The sequence below is a fragment of the Enoplosus armatus genome, chromosome 15 (assembly GCF_043641665.1).
Source record: "Enoplosus armatus isolate fEnoArm2 chromosome 15, fEnoArm2.hap1, whole genome shotgun sequence".
Classification (NCBI taxonomy): Eukaryota; Metazoa; Chordata; class Actinopteri; order Centrarchiformes; family Enoplosidae; genus Enoplosus; species Enoplosus armatus.
Genome location: NC_092194.1, coordinates 17,899,865 through 17,924,498, shown reverse-complemented (window position 1 = coordinate 17,924,498; position 24,634 = coordinate 17,899,865). Strand labels below are relative to the sequence as shown.

Sequence of the window (24,634 nt, the reverse complement as noted above, 5' to 3'; positions counted from 1 at the left end):
TGAAACCAAAAAGAAACTTCATATTCTGAGTTTTTGTTTGCCCTCTAATTTATAGACAGACAGACAGACAGACAGACAGATCCAGTAGAGAATTAGATTAAGGCTCTTCACTTATGATCTCCAGTGCAACCTGATTGGCTGTTTTATAAAGTAAAATGGGGAAAAACTTCAGTGTCCAGATGTGCAAAGCTGATGGAGGCTTATTGACACTGACTCAAGGCTGTAATTGCTGTGAAAAGTGTGTCTACTAAATACTAACTTGGAGGAGGTGAACGGTTGTGCACTTTGTAGAGGTTTGTTTTCAATTTGACATTAAAGGGTCTTTTTCTGTTGAGCAGTGTCCAAAAAGACACATTACATCTACAACAGACAGACAGACAGACAGACAGACAGATATTCCAGGCAACATAAGACCTTGTTGACACCTATTTATTGAATATTCACACATACAAAAAAAACACAGAGGCTCGTTTTACACTTCAGATCATCATAATAATAGCAGTAATATGGTAATGATAGACATGTAATAATAACAATCATAATAATCATACTGTGTTAAAATCATAGTAATAACCATGTTCATTTCATATTCATAAAAACTCTCCATAGACATATTTCAGTATCACTGTAAATAATAATAATAATATCGAGTGATGACATTCCACCTCGGATCAAACAGGGCAAAAAGAATCACTTTGGAGTTAAAATGAGGTTATAATGCAGTTTACACACACACTCACACACACACACACACACACACACACACACATATGTATGTACATTTGGAGATATAACACCCAGTGTCGCCCAGCGACTGTGTGTACGTTTTTAATAACTCATAAAAGTTTGACGAGGCTGTGTGATAGACTTTAAATCATCCCGGGTCTAGATTAAAATCATTAAAGTGTATTTGGCTGGTTTAGAAATAATAAATGTTACAATCACACACTTTTTTTTGATGTCAGCACCCTCATGTGTGCAGTATAGAAACACACATTTGTTATTTTTCAACTTCACATATTCACACAAACAAATGTTCCATGAGAAGATAATTTGTGTTGAAAAGTCACAGACGTGTGTCATCTCCTGACAGACAAATGAAAAATCCCTTTAATGAACTGTTTTGCTGAATTAAAGCCATTTTGCTTATTTGTCCTGGAATCTAAGGTTGTGTAATGCTGTGATAATGGCCGCACTTGTCTCTGCATGAGTCAAAGGACGCTCTCGCTGCTTAGTGACCCACTGCTGAATGAGCTGCTTTTGTACTGTGCTATTATAATTACATCCGGACAAAAGGCTTACCTTAGAAAGGACCAGCAATTAAATGTTGCATAAATCAAAGCTTGAATGCAGCAGAAGGCCGTGCAACTCGCTGACCGGCTGCAGTAGTCTGGTTTAGTTCCTCATCGTACATTTCATTCTGAAAATGATATAGTTTACTGTGTGCAGCTGTTATATCAGTCCCAGATGATTGCAATCAATATTACCCCAGGGGAAGAGAAAAGAAATGAAATCATAGAGGATTTTAGAAAGGTAAGAAAGACGCAGAGCCATACCTGACTGTCATATTCCCGTCACTACTGTGGTTATCATATCCATAACAAACATGATTATTGTTGAGTTTGGCCTTTTGCCGATAGAAAAAATATGTAGCAGCAGGTGAAGTCAGGCATCACAGATGTTACAGTCGACTCTGCTGAAGCAATGAATCTGGTTGGTAGCAAAGTTTCATAAATCTTTTGGGTATTGAAGAGGGGGACAAGGCACACCCATGAAGCTCGAACACAGGATAGCACCTTACGTGAATGCTAGACATGTACGGTATGTCTCGGGGCGGCAATGCACAGGGAACGTTTTTGGGGCAAGTTAAAGGGCAACAGTTCCCTCACAACATGGGTCCACACTGAAATAACAACCATTGGAGGGATTCATGGTCCCCAGAGGATGAATTGAAATTACTTTGGTGATAATCTGACTTTTCCTCTAGCGCCACCATGAGTTTGACATTTTTGGTTACACGTCTTCACAACTGTTGAATGGATTGCCGTAAAATCTGGTGCGGACATTCATGTTCTCCTCATGATGAATTGTAATAAAAACGACTTAATACTTTCTCTCGCTCCATCGTCATTTTATGACATTCTCATCAGCCTCAGCTGCACTCAGTGTTTAGTGCTAATTAGCAAATGTTAGCATGCTAGCACGCTAAACTAGGATGGTGAACATGGTAAACATTAAACCTGCTAAACACGAGCATGTTAGCATTGCTAGCATTAGCAATTAGCATCACAGAGCCGCTAGCATGGTCTCACGTTGTCGTCTGTTGAGGAGGCTGTTGCCCAAACGTGACACCACAAGAACATCCCAGCGCATCGTCACCTCTCCTGTTGCTTTAGTAGGACATAAACTGGTTCTCACAATTACTGAAAAGCCTCTTCAATTTGAGGAAATACTCCAAACTACATTTTTAAAGCGACAAAAAGATTAATTTCTTTCTTTCTGTAATAACTATACATCAAATAAAAGGAACAATGATGAATTCTCATTGAAAAACTCTGAACATCAATAACTTATTTAGCTATACACCTCTTTGCAATAGATCATCTCAATAACAATATTACAAAACTACCAGGATTCAGTCACCTACAGTAAAAAAAGCCAGAATGAAGCGAGCTGCTGTAGCACCTTATTCAAACAGCGTCACAGTCATCATCTTTAACCCAGTTTCAACACTCATCAATGCACAGAATCGCCTGCTTTTATGATACATTAAACCAAAATCCGTCTCTTCCATTTTGAGAGCTGCACCGCAGAGAAAGGCTGCATGAAGGCTTCACTTCCAGTAGCATTTTACACGCCGAAGCTGTAATTTTTTTGTTTTACAGACGATACAGAAGGTTCACATGAGCTAAGCCACTAAGAAAAGCGTCTCATGTACACGGACGAGGATACGACAGTGACGCGGCTGAGAGTTGGACTATTGCTCTCGTCCAGGGATCAACCCATCCACCTCTCATGCTCCCCCTGGTGTTTTAAATGTGTTCATGACTGACGGCAGGAAAAGAAATATACAGGATATTGTGTGCTTGTTAAGAAAGAAGGATAAGAATAAAGAATAAGATATTCTGTACTGTCTGTTGATGGTATGACGGGGGCTTTCTAAGTCAACTCACAACTAAACAACCTCCTTCCTTTAAAGGAATAGTTGAATATTTTTGGAAGTACGCTTATTTGCTTTCTTGCCGGGGGTTAGATAAGAGGACCAATACCACTTTCATGGCTGTATGCTAAATATGAAGGTGCAGCTAGCAGCCGCTTAGCTTAAATGAATGGAAACAGAGGTAAAGAGCTAGCCTGGCTCTGTCCAAAAGGTAACAAAACCCACCTACCAGAATCTCTAAATATAACTAATTAACATGTTATATCTTGTTTAACCCATACAAAAATCTAAATGTAAAAAGACACAGTTTTACGGGCAGTTACCAGTAGCCTTTTTTGTGCTAAGCCAAGCTAAGTAACATTGGCGTCATATTTAGCGTACAGACATGAGAGTGGTGTTAATCTTCTCATTTAACTCTCGGCAAGAAAGCAAATAAGCATATTTTCCTAAATGTCCTATTATTCCTTTACGCTTTATCATGATCACAACACATCATTTTTATAATATTCTAAGTCCATCAGCTTGAGTTCACGATTATTTTTTCAAAAGGATTTCACCTTCTTCAACTGTCTGTGTCGTGTCAAAATACAAGGTACAGATTGCAAAGCAGTGTACGTTTTGACAGTGTGCTGCAGGTGATCCATGTGTCCGAGGTTTAGGCATGATCAAGGCATGGCTCAGCGCTGGATGGGGCCTCGAACAGAGAGTCATGGGGGTAAGTCGGTCAGGGGGACAAGAGCAGCTGGGATCATAGTTATTGATTGGCAGGATGAACCCTGGGAAATCCTGGAGAGGTTTTCCCCAACCGGTGTGGGTGTCGGTGAGGCTTTAGCACACAGAGCCGGTCGGATCTGCCTCTCCGGGGGTGTAGAAATCAGGGATGGGTAGTCCAGTGTGCAGTGTAACCTAAAGAAAAACCCATTTACATACAAATATGTGTGTTAATAAATTATGGCAAAGATGTTTGATTTATTTTCCGCCTGCAGGTGGAGCTGTATTTCCTCAGTGACTGAAGTGTTTTGTCTTGGGGGCACTTTGCTTTCATCACCCAGAGACAGCATTAAAAATCAGAGAACAGGCCGAGAGCAGTAAGAAATTCAAAGCTACTAACTGCTGTTGAGTCTTTGAAGCTTCCTCTTTCAAGGTTTAATCCTTTGAGCCCATATTTGTAAAACTTGGAAAAGCAGTTTTAATGAATAATAAGTGTACTCTTGCGATACTTTATTGATCAGCAAGTAAAAACCTCTGTTTATGCCTGCAGCACTGCTTAGAGAGGGTGGAGAGGCCAGCTATAAAACAGCGCCCCCTGGAGCCGTTTTAAAAGCTTGCATCTTCACCAGTTACTGTAAATTAAATGTGCCTCTGGCCTCAGCTCATGTAAACAATATTATTCTGTACCTGGACATTTCGGTTGATGCTGATAGCGGGGTAATAGACGCCCTCCAAGCATTCAAAAGCCACTGGACCCTGCTGCTCGTCATTGATGAGGAAGATGACGATCCTGCGTGTGAAGTCCAGCAGCACTCCTATTGTAGATCCTTTACTGATGCCTCCGTCCGTCCTGCACGGTCACACAGAGAGAAATGAACTGAAGAGACATTCACATAAAATAAGTAACATCCTGCACAACATTTGTCCTCCCATCCTGCGACTGTGTGCTAAAAAGTAACAAAGCACATTTACTCAAGTGCTGTACTTCATTTGAGTATCATTTTCTGCTACTTTATACTTCTACTTCAGTATATTTCAGAAGGAAATATTTCACTTTTTAATCCACCACATTTTATTTGACAGCTTTAGTTACTAGTTACTTTTCAGATTAAAATTTTACATAGAAATAACATGAAAATCATATAAAATACAACACACTGTTAAAGATTAAATAACAACAACACACCTTACAAAGAAAAGCTTTTTTGTCACGTTTCAGATGTGTATGAGTTTATAAGAAATATTCCCCCTCTAAACTTTTCATTGGTTGGTGGTTGGATGGTCTCATTTAAATATCTATTTGAGACCCAAAGATGTAAAATCATCCAATATTTCACATAAAAAAAAAAGATTATAGAAACGTCCAATCGTATGACCCCTCAGATTCATGTTGTGACCTTTAGAAGGAGACCCGACCCCTAGGTTGGGAACCACAGGACAAAACCAGCTAACTAACCAGTATGACCAATCTGTAATTTATAATAATGTGACACTCACAGAACGAGTACTTTTACTTTTGATTACTTTCGGTACATTTTGCTGATAATACTTCTGTACTTTTACTTAGGCCTAAGTAAGATTTTGAGGAGGACTTTTATTTGTGACGGAGTATTTTTAAATTGTTTTTACACTTTTAAAAAGATGCCTCTAAGCGCTTTCATTTTCCAGTCTTGGTCTTCGTCCCTCCTGGACATCCTGGACAATCACCTGCACTCACATCACTGTGGTTCCTCACCTGTTGGTGTGCGAGTTGTTGTGCATGAACCAGGAGCGGTTGTTGTCCACGTACATGGCCCAGGCCTTGTCGTCCTTCCCCAGCATCACGTCCTTCAGGACGTCTCCCCGAGCGATCCCGAAGGCCGGGTCCGGGTGGTTGTCATAGCGATCAATGGTCATCTCCCAGTAGTGAACGCCGCGGGAGAAAGCGGAGTTACCCATGACCACCCTGTCGTCGTAGCTGTTGCACGTCACCGTCAGGTTGTCGTTGGAGAGGATGATGTCGGGGTGAGCGGAGGCCGGGTCAAAGGTGAACCAAGCGACTGCGCACATACACGGGAATAATAGCACACACACAGTTTAGCATCAGTAATACGAGGGAGAGCAGGATGTGATGACATGATCGTGACATGAGTCTAGAGGCTGGAGGTTAGATGAGATGAGGCTACACTGTAAATACTTAATGAAAGGAATAATAATGATGTGAGAGAATACGAGAAGAAGATTCACTATCGCTATTATTATTAACATGATTAATAATTCTTATCATACTATATATAACTTAACTTATAACTTAACTGCTAATAATCTTAATAATCTCTATAATATCACACCTGTGTCAGACAGTCTGCAAATAATAATTGGCGTTTGTTTTCAGATGCTTGGAACACCAGATGGGTGGGGTTTATGACACCTAGATAATACAACTAATAATTACAACGCAACTAATAAGTACATTTTTAATCAGAAAAATAGTAGTAAATTGACTTTAAAATACATTTTTAATAATTCTTTTGTTTCTCTTTCATCATAAAGGGTCAGTTCACTCAAAATACAATAAGACAGACATTGTGCATCATTTAGATATGCAGCGATGTGCTACTTATTCGCCATATAAACTTTTTAAGATAATAATTACGGCTAATAATTGTTGCAGTGCCAAAAACACAAACAAATATCCACCTCACATTGAATGTATTGAGTTGGTGGTGTAAATTTCAAACCTCAGTAAATAAAAGCACGACCATCTGCATGGATTAGGGGCTGTTTTTTTGTAATTTGGGTGAATTGACCCTTTAAACTTTCTGTGAACTCTTGCAACACGTCAAGCAGGCTAAATCAAATGCTAATCATTTTGCAGACTGTTTGACTCTGGGTTTAAAATATATTAACGCAGCTCTATGCTCTATACAGAGAAATGTGGGAGTTTAACAGATGGACGTTTGCGCTTAATGTGGGCTCCGCTGGACTTGCTTGTCCACAGCTTTCACTGGTGTCACTATGTGCAGTAAAGTTTCATTACGTAGGTTTATTTCCCGCAGGAAATAAAGCAAAGACATTTATTAGAAGCCTGTATTGAACGTTTAATATGTGCAGCCCACAGAGCAGCAAACTGCCCACCTGCTCATTGGAGAGTGAGGACCACACTGATGAAACAGGAAATGGTCAGGAGGGGATTAGAGTGGAAACAGTCAGCAATGAGAGCTGTCCATACCTGTGCCTATAGATTGAATATCGCATGGGGGGAGTCCAGCTGTATTGTGAAATGAAAGGGGAGGGGGGGTGGAGGAAGAGAGGAAAAAGGAAGAAAGAAAAGAGGGGAGGAGGAGAGCGTAGCGAAGCAGTGAAGCAGACAGTGTAGAGGGGTCGGGAGGGTGGAGGAGAGGGCAAAAAGCAGGTTTGATCAGGGAAGCTGGACTGCAGAGGAGCTCCCAAAATCAAAAACAAAGAGTTCCTAGAAACAGATCAGGGGAGACTTGAAAAGAACAAGCATGAAAACAAAGAAAAAAGACCGCTCTGATGGAGAAATTCACGCTATTCCCCCCCCCCCTGGGGGAAACAAAACCGACAAAATCAAAGCAGAGTCCGGTCGGGGTGAAAGATGTCAGATCTCTGCAGAAACACTGAAAACGTCTGAGTGGTTAGATCACGCTGTACAGCCCCCCCCCCCCCCGCTCTCTCTGTCAGGTGGGGAGGCTGTCCGGGCCTTTCAGGTTCACTGATGGATGACAAGCTTTCACATCTATGCAGAGCATTTAACTAATGAGAAAACAAGCACGTGGGCGGATTATACACAAACCAGCTGCTGCTGGATGTACCTGGTTTAAAAGCTCAAGCACACCCCAAACAGAATTCACATCCTGCTGCTGCTTTTGGGTTAAAACCTTTGCAACTGACATTTTGGAGGCTTTTACGGTTATTATTTTTGTGTTACATGAAAGATAATAGGATGAGGAAGTTTGTTGGCCCTTGAAATCCCTTTAATTCCCATAATTAAAAACTCGAACTGCATGGTTTTCAAACTGAAATAAGAACAAAATTGCCAAAGAAGCGGCCAAATAAGTTCTCCTTTCCCCCAAAATGTCTAAGAAGTTGTCTCTCTGAAGATGCAAGGCTTTAGTCCGGCAGCAACAATTTATTATTCTTAAGATCGTCATGAGTTCAGTTAATGTTAATGCACAGCAAATCCCCAAGAAGAAGAAGAAAACTGAGCCGAGACTCTCGTCTGTGATCTCACGAAACAACACTATTACTATTATTGGACCTGTGATAAAACACCTGCCAGCTGTTTGCTAGAGCCAACCAGATTGTGTTTGTGTATCACTGTTCATCATAAAACAAACATAATGTCAATAGAAAAGTAAACAAGAAACATTTTAAAGATCTGCTCATGCAAAAACAATGTGTGTCAAGCTTATCTGGGGACGATAACAACACCAAAGAGTAAAAACTGTGTTACAACACCCGGATAGACACAGAAAATAGAAATTAAGTAGAAATGAATGCGTAAATTCACCCGGGAAACAGTAACAAACATGTGGCGGGCATTTGGAGAAGCAAAAGTGCTGAAAAATAAGCAACACAGGGTGATAACAAGTGACAAACACATTTCAGTGTTGGCAGTAGACATGTCTGTTGAGTGATGTCCTTCTGCTTAACTTTGGGACAAACTCAGAGAAGCCAAATCAGTGCACATTTTTAAAATAGCATCTAAAAACCTTTAACTTAAAACATTTTATTTGGCTTTTTCTTGATCTTATAACTTTATATTTTGCGATTTGTGTGTCGGTGTTTGAACAGACTGTCTTGTATTTATCTCCTTTCTTTTATTTCCTCTCTTTGTTTTTAATATCTCTTTAGCATTATTCTGCTTGTCGTCTGTTTGCTCTTCCCACTTTTCACCCTGATCTTCACCTGCTTACACACCTGCCCCGTACTCCCCAGTATATCCCCAGTACAGTATATATACAGTATAGGCAACTTTCCCTCAGTCACCCGCCAAATTGTCTATTCTCCCTCAGCATCTAGTCTTTCTGTTTCGGCCTTTTGGGACACGTTTGCATGTCTGCCACCACTTCAGACTATAGCTCCACTGATACTGGATTTTTGAGGCCAATATTGATCTCGATATTTGTTTGAAAATATAATATAAACAACCAATCTCAAACCAATCGTGACATTTTGCAGTGTAAAAATGAACTTGTCTTGTCAGCGCTCTCTGGTGGACAAACTGTGTAATGGTGACAGTTTCTAAATGACCTCAAACCTAGTTTGCTGCAATAAGCTGACATCGCCAGACATGTATCGGCCTAACTCTACTACTACTACTTGAAATGTGTTGTATACTGTAGTTTGCTTGCTCAATTACAGACACACATTATGAAGACGGCCTGCGGAGAATCACTAATAAGTCTAATTTATTGGCAACACAGACTTGAGTCTTGGCTCTTTCTGGATTCTAACTTTGTGGGAACTGACAACTGGACCATCCAAGATCAGAGGGATAAATTAATGAATTCTGTTTGGAGAGTGTATTTTTCCTTGAAGTTACACAGTCATGAGTAGCAGGAGGAGGAAGATGATGCTCAACGTACTCTCAGAGGTCTGCATGATCAGTGTCTTGCTGTACTGGCCCACTCCGCTGGCATTAAAGGCCTTCACTCTGGACTTGTATGTGCTGTTGAAGTGGAGCCCGTCCACTGTGCAGATGGTCTCCGTCCCCACGTACACTTCCTGTAAAAGACACACAGCACTTCCTGTTAAGCTGGCAGATACATCAAGTGCGTAATTATGACACAGAACAGACAGAGAGTGCTGCTTTTTTAAACCCAGCCGGCTCTCCTTCTGAAGGAGTGTCCCTTTTGGATTTGGCGGTGAGTGTAATAAGCGACAGTGTGAGTTTGTACAACTGAGTGTGGGTGAGGCGGCCCACACCGGAGTATAAATAGACATGGGGACACAACTCGCCAAGCTCAGCGAGGTGCTGCGTTGGCGAGCCTCAGTGAGTCAGAGAGTCGGAGAGGAAGAGAGAACTTCCTGGCAAAGAGTTGCTTGGCAAAGTGTAGGTACACACAGGTATGACATACACTGATCTGAGTTCAGGTTAAAGAGATGCACAGACCGGATGGCAGACTACAACAACACTTTTAAAACACACAAAAGAATTTAAGTAAAACAGTAAACTTCATCATTTAAAAGATACATATATTTCTGCTGTAAATCAAACTGTGAAAACTCTGCAAAATGTCTCTGAGCTTTGACACGACTTGGCATCGCCTGCCCACCAATTAGCAGTTCGCGGATGCAGTTGGTGAATCTGTTGGCAGATTGGACGTAAATGATCACCCTCTCATGGAACAGCTGTAATTACGACAGAAAGATGAAGGTTCGCACAAACACGGAGTGAACTGAAAGGACGACCAGCTGTTTTTTTGGAGAGGAGAGCAAACTGACTTAAGGTCAGTGGCTGCTATTCTTTTTCTAAATTAAAACACAGGACGCCTCTACAAACAGCTGCTGGACCATTCGCATTATAAAGGGAGTGTTTAGCTGACGGGGTCACCTATTTACACTTCTAAAAAGTGGGAAGGTCAATAAGACATTTATACAAACTGTGTCCACCACGGGCTACAAAGTCTAGATTATTTAGATTATTAACTCATGGTTTGGGGTCTTTGAGTGAACGGATCTGATTACAACTGTTGGGTGTGTGCAGATAGAGCATTACAACCAAATCTTAATTATGCTGCACCAGCTGTTTAGAGGAATCTGACATGTCGTGCTCTTTTTAGGAGCTATGAGGAGACGGCAACAGTTTGAGAGAAGGCTGAGACTGAAATATGATGGCTACATTGGGATTTTTGTGTGTTTCGAGGCGTTTTCCACCCTAAAAAAACCCTGGGCTGTTTTTGTTTGGAGGCTTATGGCTTTGTCACAACAAATAAACTAAGCATGTCATTTTTTAGTACTTCCAAGCAGTATATAACAATAATTCTTACAGGGGAGCAACTTTATAAAAGATCTTGGCTAAATACTTGGCATGGAGCTTCAGCCCAAAGTTTAACATCACTTTAAGAAAGTGGAAAGATCTCCTAGATTGATTGTTATGAGAGTCAATGGGTCTACTGTAAGTTGCTCTCTACAGGTTTAGAGGTCGCACACAGATATCCTCTGTCATTGTACTGAGCGTATTGTTCAGGAGGTTTAAGTTGCCATCATAACAAAGCAGGGGCCTCAATGTATAGAGGACTGGGAGGGTCTTAGGTGGATGGATTACATGGTGAACCTCTGGGAGGTTATGAATACTGCTTTGATGCCAGACCACACTTCCTGTGGGATCATCCCAGCTGACAGCTGCATTACAGTCCCTTATTTCTGATGGCGTGTCATTCAATGCCTCACTACAGCGTGTCACATGACCTGCTCTCATATCACCCAGAGCCTTTGTTGAGAGAAAGGCGGGTAGTGTTCTGTAAAGGTGAATTATTACTCTAACTGGTCCTGTTTTTCTCTTTTTGTCTCGTAATCTAAATGTAAATCCAACAAAGATTCCTCTGTCAGCGTTTCACAAGTTAAAGTAAAGTTTGTCTTAAATCCCACTGAGTGGAGACAAAAGAGTACCTGCAGAGGGAAACCTACCCTGAACGGCCCCCCGTTTCCATCGTCCAGCTCCAGGATGTATCCGTCCACGGCGATGGTGGAGAGCGGTGGCTGTTTCCATGACAACGTGGCACTGTTGTTCTGAGTGCAGCATTCCTCCAGCTGGAGCATCGGAGCAGCTGGGACTGAGGAGGGGGGAAACCAGGCCAGATTACAGCCCACTGAGATATGAAAAGATGCCCGCACGTGCACAAACACACACACACACACACACACACACACACACACACACACACACACACACACACACACAAACACACACTCCCTAACTGGCTGTGACTCTGTGCACGAAGACCTGTTCAATATTTATCATTTATAAATTCAATTCTGAATATATGAATTCATAACGCATTAATCAAAGGCTTCCGAAACATGAACACAAACACACCAAACTTCCTTGACTTTCTGAGTAATTTATTCTAGAAAATACCTATGGTATGTCAGTGATATCATACTGTGTAAAGCAGGTACCAGACCAAACACAAATGTTTATACACACACTTCCAGCGAGTTCCCAAACTCAAATCACTGAATATATATTATATAAAATAATTTGTGATTTTAAAAGAGGTCATATGGAAGAACAAGCTGCCTCTAAATTCTCACTGCAAATTCACAGGACTGTTGCCACAGAAAAAGAGGACACTCCCTTACAAAAAAAACCCTTTCGGGACCATAATACTTTTTAGAAAGATATTGCAAACAGAAATCTAACAGTAAATCTAGGTTTTAACAACATCTTTTAACGATTCCCTTCGTAAAATTTGTAAGAAAACTTTACTATAAACCAATGATTCAGAACAAACACTGCAGGTATATTACAGTGATTTTTCACAACAGAGATCAGCTCCTTTACAGGCTGGTAGGGATTTGCTGTCTTGTTCAAGTTCAGTAGAAAAGACATTAGCTCTCAAGAGGGCTTGAACTTGCCTCTTTGAGTTTAAAAAGAGTCTCCTTCTGTGCTGCTCCTGCCCTCCTCTAGCCTACACCTGCATGAACCCCTCAGGTGTCTGTACCCATTATCTCCTCTCTTTTACCTTTCATCTGGACAAAGTCCAGCTGGTGGATCGTCTGCAGGAGGGGTCCACTGTCCAGGGTGAGGTCAAAGTCGCTGGTCATCCTGGGGGTGAGGGTTCCCTTCCCCCACTGGCCCTCCGTCATGTGGACCCTCCGGATCAAAGCGTCGGAGATCTGAGAACAACATTGGACAAACTGAAGAAAATCACATACTATAGAGTCACAGATGTATCTGTGTTTATATCATCCTCTACTTCAACAACACATTTTGTATTTTAATTATATTATTGGGAGCAAAGAGACAATGTTCAATTAGCACAATTAATTAACTTCCAATTCACAAATCACACATTTGCTGTACAATCTGTACAGCACACAACATCCTCTATCCTGAGAGCCTCAGCTCAGGTGAGGAAAAGTCAACTTTATTTAAAATGTACTGGGTCTGAGTCTTATCTGCAGCTAGTAATCTACCGGTTTTGAGGAGGAATTTCTCTGTTTTAAATATACATTTCTTCCCCTAGAGAAATAAACTCACCGCTACGAGCAGCAAAATGTGTGATAATTGCAGCTTTAAAAGCACAAAATTCAAAAATAGATTGGCCAGAAATTGAAGCTGTAACAACTGCTTTGAGGAAAAGTAAAGTGGTGTCATTCTGTGGGACAATGGTTCCCTAAATGGAGCCACACAAGGGGTTGCAAGATAAATCGCAGAGGTCACGAGATGATTAACAGGCAGAGAAAGAATAAACTATTTCTGCTGTTTAGGGTCAGGCAAGGGAAATGTATTTGCATAGCAGATTTCAACAGCAAGACAATATAAAGTGCTTTACATAAGACACAAAGGATTAAAACAAGGTAAAATAGAAGATTAAAAGAAGCTAAATAAAATAAGACATATTCTCAATCAGAATAAAAGTGCAATATATGAATAAATGGGCACAAACTTGACAGAAAAAGCTTCAGCCTTGATTTAAAAGAACTGAGAGTTGAAGTTTTCTGGGAGTTTGTTCCAGATATGTGGAGCATGCTGTTCCTTCATGTTTAGTTTTAACTCTTGGGAGAGTCAGAAGACTTGTCCCATGGACTAGTTTTAGAGACATAAGTCCTTTCATTCTTATTTGTAATTGCGTTAATGTGAATGTTGAAACTTAGGTCTTGATTTCTGTCCTGGTTTGTGCTCGTTAACATTAGCTACTGAAGGTGAGCACTGACTTCTAATTGTTCTTCAAACACAGTCGTTTCTGTTTTATCTTTGTTTAACTGGAGGTAATTTTGGCAAATCTAATCACTGATTTGTTCAATGCACAAACTCAGTGCTTGTATGGGACCAAACCAATACGACCATGATGAAATCGTTTTACATATATAAATATGTGTGTTGTCTGCATAAAAAAGCAGAGGCTGTAGTTTCTAGTAGAAGAAGAGCCTTGACTTGTTATGCATCTTACCTGCAGGAAGCCACTGGGGTCGTTCTCCTTGATGACCTCCAGGCAGTACTCCATCAGCCCTGTGGTCTGACGCAGCTTCACCGTACAGTGGGAGATCTGATCCCGAACCACCTGGGCAAAAAAGGGGCAAAAAAACCCCAGAGATGATGAAAGAAGAAATACCCACGAGGGAATCAAGCTTTGCAAGTATAATATACTTATACAACAATAAGCAAGCAGTCTGCAGGAAGATAATCATGTGTTAATCGTCACCCTTTTCCTGTAATGACTCTGGAGTGGAACATGAATAACATGCACAAAGATGGTTTAAAAAAGTGCGCAAGTGCTGTAGAGTATAAATATGTCCGAACAGAAGAGGGAAGAGCAGAAGTAAATAAGCAGAAGGAGGCAGAAATGATGATAAATGAGGGAAGAGGAGAGAGAGAAAGGAGAGTAGAGGGGAGCGAAAAGAGAAAAGCGAAAGAGAGAGCTTAAGACAAAAATGGCGACATTGAAACAACGTAAAAGGACGGGTGAAAGAAAAGGAGGAGGCCGGAGATCACAGATTAAACAGGGATGTTAATGGATGAAGAGAAGCCGAATGAGACGACCAGGAGGAATACCAATAATGAGATCAGCACCAGGATTGTCAAAGTGATTGATTGAGTACATTTTGTTTCCTCTTGAGACTTGCACACAGATTGAGGGAGGAAGAGGAGGCTGAGGGGACGTCGGCAACTGATCCCGTTATTGACGTTAACGGGAGGAAAGTGACATTTTGTTTTCACGCGCGGGCCGTGTGAACAGTCGTCAGCGGTTACATCAGAGACGAGATGAGGCCGCTCCGAGCTACACTTCACTCTATCGAAATCATGTTTACCTTACGTATCTTCTGGGCACAGACTTGGATTTGAGCCTCAGAAAAAAAACACATTTTTACATCAGAAAAATCAGTTTCAAAATACAAATGGGATTTTTTATATCACTCTCCATATTCATAGTGTATCTTCCCACAACATCATCTGTATACAAGACAACAGAAACCCTCCTCATCTCTCACACTACAAGATATCAGATTGATCGGATATTTGATGGACGTGACTGGGGAGATTCCCTCCCCGCCACAGACACTACCGATGTCCACAGAGCCTCCTCGCAACAGTGTGAAATAAACTGAGGTGCTGGACCGAGGGTTGCTAGGTAACAGAAACTTCACTGCTGCTATCTGAGGGGCTCCAAGGCTGAATGGAGAGGAAAATCCTTTCTGCAGCCGCTCAGAGACCGACAGCATACATGAAGACGATTTACTGATGATGAAAGATACAGCTTATTCTAATCATTTGGCCTCTCTCTCTCTAATATTCACATATTATTTACTGCGATCATGAATAGTAGAGCATTACTGTAAGACACATGCACACAGAGTAAGCTTTAACATCGCCCACTTTCAAGGCTTTAATCACAGCATTAAAGACGATTTCAGGATTGTCCTCTGAATAGCATCAAGTATAGGTGGGCAACATGGATAAAATATGTAATTTATATTCTAGTAGCATTATAATATGTTCATTTTCTGGAAATTCAGTTGGGAAACTCTTTATAGCTGAGCTTTATTACCAAAAACACACTGCATGCTGGCCTAGTCAACAACAGATATTAAAGGCTGAGCTATCTCAACATCCAGCAACACAGTGACCACAGTCACTGGAATATTTGCACGATTTAAGCTCTAACACCACGATCAATGTTTCAATCACTTCACATCCAGTTTCATGTCATTTCAAATAATCTGGTTCAGCTGCACAGCATGAGTTTGTACTGATTGTTCTGCTGGCAGGACAGAGAGCTGATGATTGTGTTATAATCACATCACAAGCTACATGTTGAGGGCACCACACACCATGTGCTTTATTCAAACCTCAGAGAAATGAAAACGTCTGTTGCCAGTTCAGTTTGTTTGGGCAGCTGAAAACTATTTTAACTGGCCTCAGGGGCCTTTAAACCAACTGCACACAGATACTTGAAAATGCGGATTTTAGTTCTGAACCACTGAAGAGCCCCTCGCCTCCTCGTCTTCAGCTGCTTCCTCGCGTGCCCTTATCTGCTGCAAACACCAGGGAAAGTAAATCTGAGCCAAGTCTGCAAATAAGTCAGTCATGTTTAGTGACATAGTCTGGAATCACATTTGTTTTGACCTCCTTCACTTCACTGCAGTTTTGCATCTCTCTGGTATAAAAGGCTGCAAAACTGACTGAATAATTTCTCAGCGTTGGTCCATTCGCAGCAGGACAGTGTGAACTTAAATACCCCAAATATAAAAATGCAACTCCTCCTCCGAGGTTCAGACTAAATAAAACAAAATTGTAGGTCTGACTGCACTCTAAGAGGATTAAATATTAACTGCACACAGAATATTTTCAAGTAAATAAATATTTACAGAGACGCAGCTAATCATATTCTCATTATTCCCTCTTTTAGTGCTGCAATCAATCAGCCAGGAGGAGGACCTGGTTTAACCTCTCTTCCCATACAGTGAGAGGAAATCTCATTCCAGCTTTGATGATTCGGTCTATATTTCTCTGGCTGAGGGCCAAACCCCTCCCCGCTGTGTCGGGCCTGGAACATCCACACCCCTGCAGTGGTCTGGCAGGGCTCCAGCAAGAGTTCCTCACTGCTGTCGCTGCCTGTTAAACAATCAGACTTGCTGTCCCTCCTCCTTACGCAGCTGGAGTCACAATCTCTTAATCCACAGAGTGCAATACATATGGAGGAATTTCACTTGAGGGTGCAGAGATATGCCGACAACTTTTATTGCATCTTGTCCTTCGTTTCCCTTTTCTCTCATATTCGAGACTCACTGCTGCTTGCTGAACAGCTTCTCTCAGCATTCCAGTCATCTTTCCCCCGAAATCTGCTTTAAATCAAGATTTAAAAGCTGCCAACGGCAATACCGCTCTGCCAGCTGATCAGCGGATAATCAGCGCAGGAAGATTCATTCATCTGAATTTAACAGAGAATGAAGGGACGGCGGCAGCTTGAGGTGCGACGGTAGAGGAGGAGGTTTAGAAGTGGGAGAAAGAGAGACAGAAAGAGAGAGGTGAGCGACATAAACAAAGAGCAGGACGGTGGTAGAGGGCAGAGCTGGCTGAGTAAGTGGGCCACAGTTTCAGCAGCAGCTGGGATGAACGAAGCTCGCGAAGGGAAACAAACTCTCGTCCTCTCAGACATACGTGGCTGTCATGGTGATTAAGCACATCGTCACACAGAGTCACAGCAGCTCAACAACGCAGCTCAAACAATCCCAAACATGGGGAGGGCGACATTAACAGAAACTGATGCTCGAAGCGATGAAACATACTGTGAAATGTCTCTTTACAGTAAGCATTCATGTTTGGAACAGCAGGTTTTCATTACATTTCTTCCAGGACCCATGTGGGACATGTTACTACTCTTGTTATAAAAGGAGCCGCTAACGTAGCCTGATTTTTATATCTAAACCTGCAAAAACTGATTTAGGAAACAAGCTGTGAACACAGCATCGACATATTATCAACATTTAAGTTGATGTGGCAAACTGGTGGCTTATTTATGCGTCCAGCAGTTACAGAGCAGCATTAGCTTTTATATGGAGTCCAATATTCACTCTTTTAGCTCTGTCTTTGGTCTCCACCAACTCCTGAGGAGAAATATCTGAAATATTGAGCAGGTTGTGTACAGTTGATTTTTAGAGCTTTTTCGCTGAAAACGCCAGTGAACCAAAACAGTAAAGTTGTGGGTCGTAAAAAACAAAAAATTCAACCTTGGATTCTCAGTGGGTTTGTCATTATGAGCGACCCCTTTCACATTACACATGGTCAATTGTTCGATTGTCATTATGAAAATATAGATAGTAGCGGCTTTAAACACAAATAATACTCCAACCAAACAAGGCAGGATATTTAAAAAAGGGGCCAATATTCTCTAGTATCTCTCAGCATCAGCTGTACATATTGTACTTGTGAGCGAGTCTGCAGGTCCTGCTGCCTCTTTGTGAAATAAATGGCCTCCGTCTATCTGTTTCTGTTGTAATTATTAGGTCACTGCGGCACTTTTGGCCTAAGATACTGTGGCTGCAGCCTCCTAACCTGTCCCTTTACAGCAGCTCAGGCTGGTACACAGTCAGTCAGGACCCTGGCATAAAATCTGTAACAGTCAGATATGAGGGAAGTTCATGATGATGATTTAATGATAAAGCTGTGATGCAGAGAAAGGAGGGGTTAGATGAGGTAAAAGAGGGAAAGACTGGAGTACAAGAGGAAGAAAACGATGAGAAGGGAAAAGACAGAGGCATGAGAGGAAGAAATGAGGTTAAGGAAAGGGGGAGCGGTAAGAGAGGAGAGGAGGAAGACATTGTGTGTGAATCAAACGGTTACAGGACGAAAGGAAGATGAATAAAGGGATTAAAAGCACTTCCTGCTTCGTCCTGTATGTTACATGCTGCAGTGATGGTCAGAGAAAGTGACAAGTGCCACTTCCACAGACTCTCAGCTGTCAGCGAGGATCAAGTGTGGCATTAATGTGTCTCTTAATCAGATGGACGCAGCAAGTCGAGCTTCACTTCCTTGATGCCAACGTAACAAGAAATTCAAGGGTGAAAAAGAGTCCGAATGACAGATATTGGGCTGCAACTGAGGACTATTTTCATTACTGACTGATCTACCAATTAGTTTTTCAATTAATTGTTTAATTGATTAGCCTATAAAACATCAGAAAATCATGACGGACCACAGTGATTATTTCACAGTCCAAAACCAAAAGATACTTCATTTACAATGATATAAAACAAAGAAAAGCAGCAAATTATCACATTTTAGAATCTGAGACTAAAGAATGTTTTGGATTTTTTTTTTTTTTTAGCTCAATGAATGACTGAAATTATTAGAGCTGAAACAATTACTTGATTAATCAATTAGTCAATAGATGGAAAAATAAATCAGCAACTATTTCCGGCCGTTTTTCAAGTAAAATGGCAAAAATTCCTTGCTTCTCAATTGTGAATATCTTCTGCTTTCTGTTTTATATAGTTGTAAATTTTATATTTTAGGGTTTTGGACTGCTGGTCTGACAAAACAAGATGTTTTAAGACGTCATCTTGGACTCTAGGAAACTGGAATAAACACACATTTTTTAGACTAATAAAATAAAATAGACTAGTAAAATAAACAAGTCTTCATTATTAAGTTATTCGACCAAGCATTTTACAAAGAAAGCACAAAAAGACAGATGAATAATACCCTGATACTATATTCAGCAGCAGTCTTAATATTTCATGTTCCTCGTCTCTGCTGCAGAGAGATGTCGATGAAGATGTCATTCACAGTGAGAGAATAAATAATTCGATATTTCAGTGTTCTCACAGTTTCAGTCCAAACTGTTCCCAATGTTTGAGTATTTGAAAGTGGAGGTCCCCGGGGAACAGGGATCCCCTGGAGCAACACAGTTAGTCAGATGAGGGGAAGTCAACAGGGAGGACAGCAAATCACTACAGCGGAAGTAAAAATAGCCTCAGTGCAGCTGTACTCATTAAACGGCCCAGGCTGGGCGTCCAGAGGACGAAACATCCGGTGGCAAACTTTGGAGCGAGCGAAAGACTGACTTCGTTTCTGATTCACTTTGTGTTTCTCTAATCAGCCCTCAGAAGAATCCCTCATCACTTCCCTGCTGACTCTGTGAGCTCGGATCTCCCAGATGAAACCCAGTGAGAGGGACCGACAGCAGAGGCAGCGTGCCTCGGTTTGATCATATTTAATTAATTCTCCATGTTACATTAAAGCACGATACTGCTGCTTAGCTTAGCATAAAGACTGGAAACAGGGGGAAACAGCTAGCCTGGCTCTATCCTAAGTTTAAAAAACGCCTACCGGCACCTCTAAAGCTCCCCAATTAACTAATTATCTTGTTTGTGTAATCCAAAAACAGAGCGGAGCCTTCTCATCACCGTTAGGTTTCCAGCCAACCAACAGAGACTCCAGGAAGTCACTCTGTCTGGCCAAGGAGTGAAACGGCATATCGCTCCGTAAACTTGTTGTTTTGTTTGTTTTTTGTACAGACGGACAGAAACAAACAAGATGTTACGTGTTAATTTGTGACTTTTTGAGGCGCTTGTCGATGGATTGTTTTTAACTTTAGACAGAGCCAGGCTAGTTGTTTCCCTCTGCTCCTAGTCTTGATGCTAAGCTAAGCTAACCATGTCCTGGCTGTAGTTCCATATGAACAGAGAGTGGTCTCAATCTTCTGAACTAACACTTGGTGCTTTCAAGTGCTTGTGGAAAGCTCAGACATCTGACACTTCAAAGTCCGCTGCAAAACACCAACTTTATAACGCAAGAAATGTCAACATAAATATTTACTAATTATTATTATTATATGTTTGATTTTCTGACAAGACAGTTTGTAAATCCAAAGCTGTTCACAGTCCCTGCTCTTCGTGGCAAACTTAACAAAAAAAGAAGCCTGTGAAAAGTTCATTGTGATGGATTATCAATTAAACTAATTTCACATGATTTACATGTTTTACTGACATAAAGTGAGAAAAAAAATGCTGTCTGAAAGGAAGAAAATCTGTCTGAAAACTGTGCAATTTTCAGTCAGCCATGAGCAGGGCTGCACTAGATACCAGTGAGGACAGCAAGGTCATGTCCTCAGTCTTATATCTTCACATTCAACTACATACATATTACACATAGCGAGGTTTTAAAGCTGATTCGGATGTTTTTCTACTAAAACTATAAAGTTAAATTAAAATACAAGAAGAGATTTAGCATCAGGCCCTCTGAATTATACGTTGTTTATGTGGAAAAGACTTTGAAGCATTTAGGAAGATAAAATTTAAAGAAAAGATAAATGAACGGTTAAATAACTGAATAAAACCACCACTTGTAACCAAACAGCCATAAAACTACCTTCCGCCTCTCAAACGAACAGGTGGGTCAGTCCTCCTGATTTGAACGTGACTCATGTTATTAAGGACTACTTGTCGCCTCCGTAGCTTCAAACAACAAGCTCAACACGTCCCAGTCACCATGGTGACCGGGCTTTGGCGTCAGCGTGCAGGACCAGAGGAGAGCAGCAGGCAGCTCGGTAGGAGATGCCAAGTCAGCTGCAGCAGCCTCCGTTTGTATTGGCTTTAATTGATTTTATGTTTTCTACGTTTTTTTTTTTTTTTTATGGTCTCTCCTCATAAGAAGAGCTTCATGTGACTGAATCAGCAGGATTAATCAGGGCACTTCATTAGTTTCTTAAATGGACACGTATAAAATGCGTAGCTGGCATTTTGTTTTATGCAACGATCTGCTTTTCATATGAAAATAAATCCTATCTGAGATGCTGCATCTGGAAGATACACAAAGGACTACATTATCATCAGGAGTGCACCGGGACAGAAATGCATCTCGTTCAATTACGGCAGCAGGATGACTTCCGCCGCATCCCATTGACTGCCCGTGTCAGAGGGGCTACAATTACAGGAGGTGCACTCCAGAACACAAGCGTTGCCTCCCCCCTTTACTCCGGCTGATATCTACCTAAAGTGAGCTGCGCTGCCCTCCAGGAGCACATGAGAAACACACAGTTTCTTGCACCACTGACTCTGTGGGAAATGATGGAAGCGGCGTTCCTGAGTAAGTGAGCAGCACTGATTCACATGAGAGACTGACAGTGAAAATGCAAAAAGAATATCAGATCTGTCGTGGAGAAATGTGTCTTTCTGGCATTAAGATTCAGTGGACAACACGTGGAGGCGTCAGATTTGTACTGAGACACATTCAAATCCCTCCGTCTTAGAGGTGTAAATGTGTCTGATGCATCTCTGCCCCTCAATAAACATCCAGTCATCACTCAACAGCCATCAATCATTAACGGAACAGATTTCGCATTTTAAACGTGGCCTATGGCAGCTGAAACTGGGCCCTTTGAGAACCCGCAGTCCAGTCCAACCTGTGCCACCTATGGACAATAAAAGTGGCACCAGTGTCGCAGTGAGTTCCATCTGCAGGCAAAAAGAAAAAGTAATAGCTGCTGTAATTTTGACATTTGTGACACTGCAGGCAATGAGAGTATCAACTGCAGTTTTGTAGCTGCTGTGAGAGGTGAGCGCTTTGTTGACTGGAGCATATTTTCAGCTAAATACTGGGAGAGTACACACTGTTCAGGGTGTCATTGTGTGTCCTTGGTCCTCCAGGGCTGTCCTGGTTACTTTGCAGAGGGAGGGATGATGGTCTGATCTTTTTTTGTCCGATCAAAAAAAAACAAAAGAAAAGTTTTTGGCACTAAATATTTGAATTTAAAACTTGGATGCGCTAAAATGCAGGAAGTTAGATGAGAAGATTTACACCACAACGATGAAGCTACAGCCAGCAGCTGGTTAGCTTAGCTTAGCACGAAGACTGGAAAGAGAAGGGGAACACTTAGCCTGTAAATCTGCCCAAAAGCACCTCTTAATCTCATTAATTAACACTTTATATCTTGTTCGTTTTATTAGTACACAATGCTAAGAGTAAAAAACAACGATGGTGTCGTTTTACAGGGGTCATGAGCCAGACTGTTTCTAGGTCAGGAGCAATAACCTCTGGTTAACTTTTAACTTCATGGTGATGACAAGACTCCAGGAGGATAAGAGCGTGGCGTAGATCTTCTCATCCAAGTCTTGGCAAGAAAGGGAATACGCGTATTTCCCTGTTCATAAATGTTTAGAGAGAAAAACAAACAGATAATTTCCTCAAAAGACAAAACGTAAACCTTTAAAACACAAAGAAAAAGCAGCTATTATATAAAGTTCAGCTGTAACACTCGTTACCTGCAGGCGCTGCTACAGCCTCCTATAGAAGACTGTGTGTACATAAGAACAGACGATGAACTAACAGCTAACAGCTGAAATGAAAATGAGTTTTTCCATTTGTGAGTGATTTATGAGCCTCATCCATGAAACGTGTCACATCTAAATATTTCATGTATGGAGAAAGGAAAATGTGTGTAAATGTATGTAAGCGTGTGTGTGTGTGTGTGTGTGTGTCAGTGTACAAGCATGTTGCCATGCACAGGCTGCGTTTCTCAAACCACCTACACGTGTGAAACCTTGATTCTACAGAGCGTCCAAGCGTGAAATTGGATGCTGTACAGCACAAATGTATCTCTCCCTCCTCCTCCTCTCATGTCGACGCCACCTCGCAGTTGTGTCCCCCGTTCAATGAGTTGCAGATGGTTTAAAGACAAATGTGGCACTTTATGTCTCTGAAATCACTGCAGTTTCATTTCTTATGAATCTCCCTGCTACATCTTATTGTCAGCAACAGTTCATACAACAAAATGTGCATCTTTATTGGTTCTTATTCTATTTCTAGGTTCTTTTCTTATTACTACTTCTGTGCTGCAGAAATAGCTTAAATAATTTCAAATGCCATTTGACACAAATGGGTTCATATCAGCCAATTTAACTACGAATAACATACGTTTGACACGACTGCCGACCACTTTTGATGCGTACCATTAATATTTAGATTAATTTCCGTCCTTCCAGGCAGTAATTGCATTCAGTTCATATCAGTGGAGTCAGTATGGAAGTGATTTTCTTAGCAACCAAGAAGCCACCAGTTTCCACTGTTTCCACTATAACAGACACTTGAAACCTAAAGCCTGAAATACCTAATTCATCACAAATATTGCTGCATTTATTTTTGTCAGGCTTATGTTATTAATGCAGAGGATCGCAGCTGCAAGCAGGGACTGAAACAGGAAACGTTCACAGCCATATTCACGTTACCCTGCTGCTTGGTTTGATTTTCCAACAATATGTTGTTTCTTGTGCATGAACACACCAAACCCACAGATTTTTTAATAGCCTGGCATCCATCTGACACATTGGGATGTTTTTTTTGCGTCATGCTCACTCACCTTCAGTTTGTGTTCGTGCTCTTTGTTTACTCGAGCCAGCAGCTGAGCCTTGCGTCGGTTCAAGGCGTCGATGAGGGCGTCGCACTGCGCCACCAAACAGGCCTCGAACTCCACTCCGTTCTCCTGCAAGACAACAGACAAAGGCAGGGAGTAAAGCATCTTAAAGAACAAAATGTACAGTATATAAAACCAAAAGCAGAAGAGATGCTACTGAGGGATGTAGAATTCGATTATGGACATCTATTTAACAGCCGGATTAACACTGAAATGTGAAGAGATAATAAGATTTATAGTACTCATAATGTTTCTCCTCCAGCAGCTCGGCATCATGCGAGGTGGGTGGATAAAACCATCATGAAGCATCCGCACCATGGGAGTAATATACGTACAATTATCCCTAGTAGTGTTCGTTTTTCACACGTCCTAAATTCCCTCTCCTCCTCACCTTGACGGGTCTTCCCTGGAGCGCCGTCCCACTGCGTGACGATAATCAACGAGGGCGTTTAATCCCACCTTCCTCCTCTAAATCAGCCTGTTAAGCTGACCACAGCTTTGTCTCCACGCACGGCAGACGGTCGCGAGCATCTAAATCTATTCCTGGTCAATATATTGTACTTACACTAAGTGCATGTGATACCGCTGTGTGTAAACAGAGAGACATTTCCACTCAAATCAATATCCTCGCTCACACAATTAAAAGAACTTTGCCAAGACTGAGAGCCGCTCTGCTGTT

The 24,634-nt window shown here is 41.4% G+C and overlaps 1 protein-coding gene across 7 annotated transcripts in view; it reads right to left on the bottom strand.

The window, feature by feature from the left end:
* Positions 1-3,988: 3,988 nt before the first annotated feature.
* Positions 3,989-24,634, bottom strand: part of trim9 (tripartite motif containing 9) — a 35,068-nt gene continuing 14,422 nt past the window's right edge. The window contains exons 4-12 of one of the 7 annotated variants that reach the window (XM_070920156.1): positions 23,902-24,024; positions 13,996-14,106; positions 12,565-12,718; positions 11,507-11,652; positions 9,463-9,601; positions 7,083-7,121; positions 5,607-5,910; positions 4,559-4,721; positions 3,989-4,066 (exon numbers count right to left, since the gene is read on the bottom strand). In XM_070920156.1, coding sequence (XP_070776257.1) covers positions 3,989-4,066; positions 4,559-4,721; positions 5,607-5,910; positions 7,083-7,121; positions 9,463-9,601; positions 11,507-11,652; positions 12,565-12,718; positions 13,996-14,106; positions 23,902-24,024 — 1,257 coding nt within the window. Of the gene's footprint in view, positions 4,067-4,558; positions 4,722-5,606; positions 5,911-7,082; positions 7,122-9,462; positions 9,602-11,506; positions 11,665-12,564; positions 12,719-13,995; positions 14,107-23,901; positions 24,025-24,634 lie in introns of all 7 variants that reach the window. The other 6 variants (XM_070920151.1, XM_070920153.1, XM_070920154.1 and 3 more) reach the window with 6 other exon arrangements.